Source organism: Crocodylus porosus, unplaced genomic scaffold (assembly GCF_001723895.1).
Source record: "Crocodylus porosus isolate Cpor-Errol unplaced genomic scaffold, CroPor_comp1, whole genome shotgun sequence".
NCBI lineage: Eukaryota > Metazoa > Chordata > Crocodylia > Crocodylidae > Crocodylus > Crocodylus porosus.
In genome coordinates, this window is record NW_017728929.1 from 1591701 (window position 1) to 1595598 (window position 3898).

Here is a 3898-nt window from a genome sequence, read left to right on the forward strand (position 1 = left end):
ACCTCACTTCTTGCCCACATCAGCGGTCGCCGAGGGGCTGCGCGAAACGGCGGAGTTCTTTCTGGGCATTTCCTACCTGCTCCCTCACTGCAGCTGTTCGTGGCTCCAGCCTCGACCCCCTCTTGCGAGGGGAGGCAGCCACAGAGCAGCGAGACCCCCTTCGGCCTGTCACTGCCCCTGGCTGCTGAGCAGCGCCCCACCATCTCCCTGCCAGCATTAGCCGCTTTGGCTTTACAACCTCCGGTACCCAAACGGATCTGCTGCGGGGGCTGCTGGATTTTTTTTTTTAACATAGGCAACCATTCAGTCACAAGGGGACAGGCAGCCTCAATTAGTGGAGGATGATGTTAGTCTTCAGGGATCAGTTTCAGGCCCTGAAGCTGTAAGACTTACTCCCTAACCTAAAGTCTCCTGGTTTGTTTTTAAATAGCAAGAAGGAATAACAATCTCCCTTAATTATAGACTTGTTTGTTGTTTTTGTTTTTTTTGTGGGGGGGGATTTTGGTAAGTTCATTAAAGTTTGCTTCCAAACCACCAATTTTAAGATTATAACAAGTAAAGAGGGAAAAGGTCCTAGAGAGAAAATTCTCATTAAAAGAATGTCAGGATGTTTTAAGGGACTATATTTCAAATGTCTCTGAAGCACTGGACCTGTGAGGCAAAGAACAGCTGCCAGTTACAGCTGGGAACCAAAGAAAATTGAAAGGAGCTGGGTGTAGCTTATAAAATACTCAGGGCACTAGCTGTCTTGTTACTTTTCCTGGTATTATTCTGACCTCTTAAGGCTATTCTAGCTAAAAAAGAAAAAAAAAGCATGTTTGCAATTTTAAAAAACAACAGAAAACACCTAATTCAAAGGGACAAGTAATGTCATGCCAGCTGAGCCAAGAGGTTTCACTAAGGTTTTTCACTCTTGTGCCTGATATATGAATATATTTTTTTCCAAACCAACCTTACAAATTAATAGGAGTAGCACATTTCTCTTCCCCTCTCAAATAATGGTGAACAACTCATTATGTGCTCCTGTACAAAAAAAATAAAAAAAAGAAAGTTCAAAAGAAAAAGAAAAAAATCACACATCTCTTCCTCTTTGCTCACAGTTCTCTCTTCCCTGAGATTTCTCTCTCATTCTATATCATTATATTTAAATCAATGAGATTTTCATAAATAAAATTGGACTGAATCAGATATAGTTTACAAACCACAGGATCATAATTACAAACAGCGCCTTTTAATTAAAACTGAAAAGCTATACAAAAGTATTCTTAAAGGGGAAAAATCCCATTACTTGATCAAACATATACATAAAAACCACCACACTCAAAGTCTCATCAGTCCTGATTCCATGCATCATTATGATTGCCAACAACCAGTAAGAACAGTTTCTCCATCTTAGGGAACAGGCGTACACAAGGGAAAAAAAATTGTACAGCTGCACTTATTCTAGAAACCAAAAACACTGTAGAGATTCACAAGTCAGAGACAGGCTGTTAGGAAAGGCAAAGGACTGACACCACTCAGATGAGACTTTGTAGGATCCAATGGCTCTCACCATAAAAGAGTCTCTTTTATGGACTAACTGGCCTCCCATTTGAATGCATCTGTGGTGGACACCAGGCTGGAGTACTCTGCTCCTGGCACTTCCTTAGCTCGGGTCTGGGAATGGGTGATTTGGTTTGGAGTGCAAAAAAGTAATTGAGTTTTTCACTGTTCACAGGAGGGGCTGGGTGTTAACCCTAATATTGGAAGCTTCGTTTGGTCTGAATATCATCAAGAATCTGCTGCAACTCCTCATCCTCAAACCGGCCCTCTAGGCTGCAAGACAAGAGCAATGATAGTAAATTAATTAATGGCTTTAGACACATTTGTTTTCAATCAAAGACCCAGAATTCCTTTTAACATATTGTTTTGTATCAACTAGCAACTCCTCCAACAGTGTAATGCAGACACTATTTTGAGCCTCATATTGTGGCTGTCATGCAAATCAGACACCATCCCTTCTTTGACCTCTTTCAAGATAGTCATTTTCTAATGGCTTCACCCAGAAGACATCTGACTGAAGTCCTATATGGACCTGCATTCAGAGGCCAGCCCAGTGTGGCTGTGAAGTTTTCAGTGCAAAGGAAAAACCCATAGGTGTCCCCAGCTTTTCCCTTCTTCCTGTATCTTAGACCCCTACAGTTCACACAGAAGCCCTGCTAAATACAAATTCTCACCTGGGAATCAGAGCCTTGGCCTCCTCAGCTGTCTCAGGACAAAGATTAGCTAAGCATGCCAATTCAAATTTATGGAGCTTCTTCTGGAGCAATAAACTGCAGGTAGGGAAAATAAGATGGTGAGAATATAGCTACAACAGAATAAAGAAGTACAGGAAAGGAAAATATACCAGTGGAAACAATGAAAAAGTAGGGAAGAAGAAAGGGCAATTTTTTTTAAAGTCCATTTGCATGAGTACAACCCCACTTCAACTACCACTACTAATCATCATCCCAGGCTCCAAAGACTGATCTGATGTCAGTCATAAATGTTTATTTTGAAGGGATCTATCATAACCCACTCAAGAAACAACATAGAGCTGAGATCTAAGTGCATCCCTCTTCTGGCAACATTGCTAAGGCATTTTAACTGCACAGTACCAGTACCATACAAACCATATCATACATAATAAATTCCCTCACAAAAATCTTTCCTGGTCTCTCCTACTCACCTCCGGACACTGGCAATAGTCTCCCGGTTTTTGAAGCGGCTAAAACGAGCCGTGTAGTTCAAAGTTTTCATGAAGACTTCTGAGAGCTCCTGCTCATCCTCTGCACTCTCGTTCTGCTGCTTGCGATGCTCAAGCAGCATGTGTACTTCTGAATTGAGAAGAGTCTCGGCAGTTTCAAACTCTAGGTGAAAGAACAAATTGCAGCGTGAGAGGAATCAGCACTGATAATGAAGCCCAAGTCTATATTCTCTCTTTTGTATTTGTGTTGGGGGCCTCCTGGCCCTGATTCAGCCCCCCTCAATGGGTGCAGCTCTAACCACAAAGGGAGAGGGCCCTGATTCAGCCCTGCTGGAGGAAAAGCAAAGCAGGCCAGCCTGGTCCAGCCCCATCTGCCTGTTTGCTGGGGAGGAGCATAGGGATATGGCAGTGGGTGGGGAGCAGGGAAGGCAGTTGTTTTTTTGTTTGTTTTTTTCAAATAAATTTCTATCTGAGGCCAAGTTAGCCAAAACTAACTCCCAATCCAAGAGTCCAGAACCATAAATGCCCCTACTACCACAAACAGCCTGCACCTGCACCTGTGGCTTCAGATGTTTCCAAAATCTTTGGCGGGCATCCTACTTGCAGGCCCAAGCCTGGATGTTTGGGGTTCGGATGCCCTCGTGTTTTGCTTGCCCTCAGCCTTCAGACCCTCGGAGCAAGCGTGGGAGGAGACTCCTATGCCCATAAAGTGGACTTAAACCCGCTGCACCTCGCTGGGGGCTGAACCACACCAGAGGAGCAGCTCTCCTGCGGAGCGGGTCAGGACAACTGCCTCCGTGGCCACAGATACAGGGGACTTCCCCTGCCAGGTTAAGAAGCGTGACGCTTGTCCTGAGCCGTCAAGGGGAAAGCGGCTGTATGAATGGCCACTGCTGCCCCGGGGCCAGATGTGGCAAGCCCCGGGGAGCCCGGCGGGGCGGTACCACCCTTGCTCACGAGCCCGGGCACCTTGGGGGGGCTCTCTGCGGCCCCACGTGCGCGAGAAGGGAGGGCCCAGAGCAGAGCAGGTCGCGGCGGGAAAGGGCCCGGGGAGGAACCCTCTGCCCCTGCTTGATCCCGGCTCCTTCCCGCGGGGGGCGGCGGCCGCGCACCTTTGGGGAAGACGAGCTGCGACGCGTCCTCCTCCACGTCTGCCGCCCGCGCGTCGCTGCC

General features: G+C 46.5%; 1 protein-coding gene across 1 annotated transcript; it reads right to left on the minus strand.

Moving 5' to 3' along the window:
- Window positions 1-1211: 1211 nt before the first annotated feature.
- POLR2D (RNA polymerase II subunit D) lies at window positions 1212-3892 on the minus strand. Its single transcript, XM_019542916.1, has 4 exons — window positions 3838-3892; window positions 2708-2888; window positions 2217-2312; window positions 1212-1815 (listed from the first exon to the last, which is right to left on the minus strand). The coding sequence occupies exons 2-4, from the start codon at window positions 2845-2847 to the stop codon at window positions 1737-1739; spliced, it is 315 nt and encodes a 104-aa protein (XP_019398461.1). The 5' UTR covers window positions 2848-2888; window positions 3838-3892; the 3' UTR covers window positions 1212-1736.
- Between the last annotated feature and the right edge of the window lie 6 nt (window positions 3893-3898).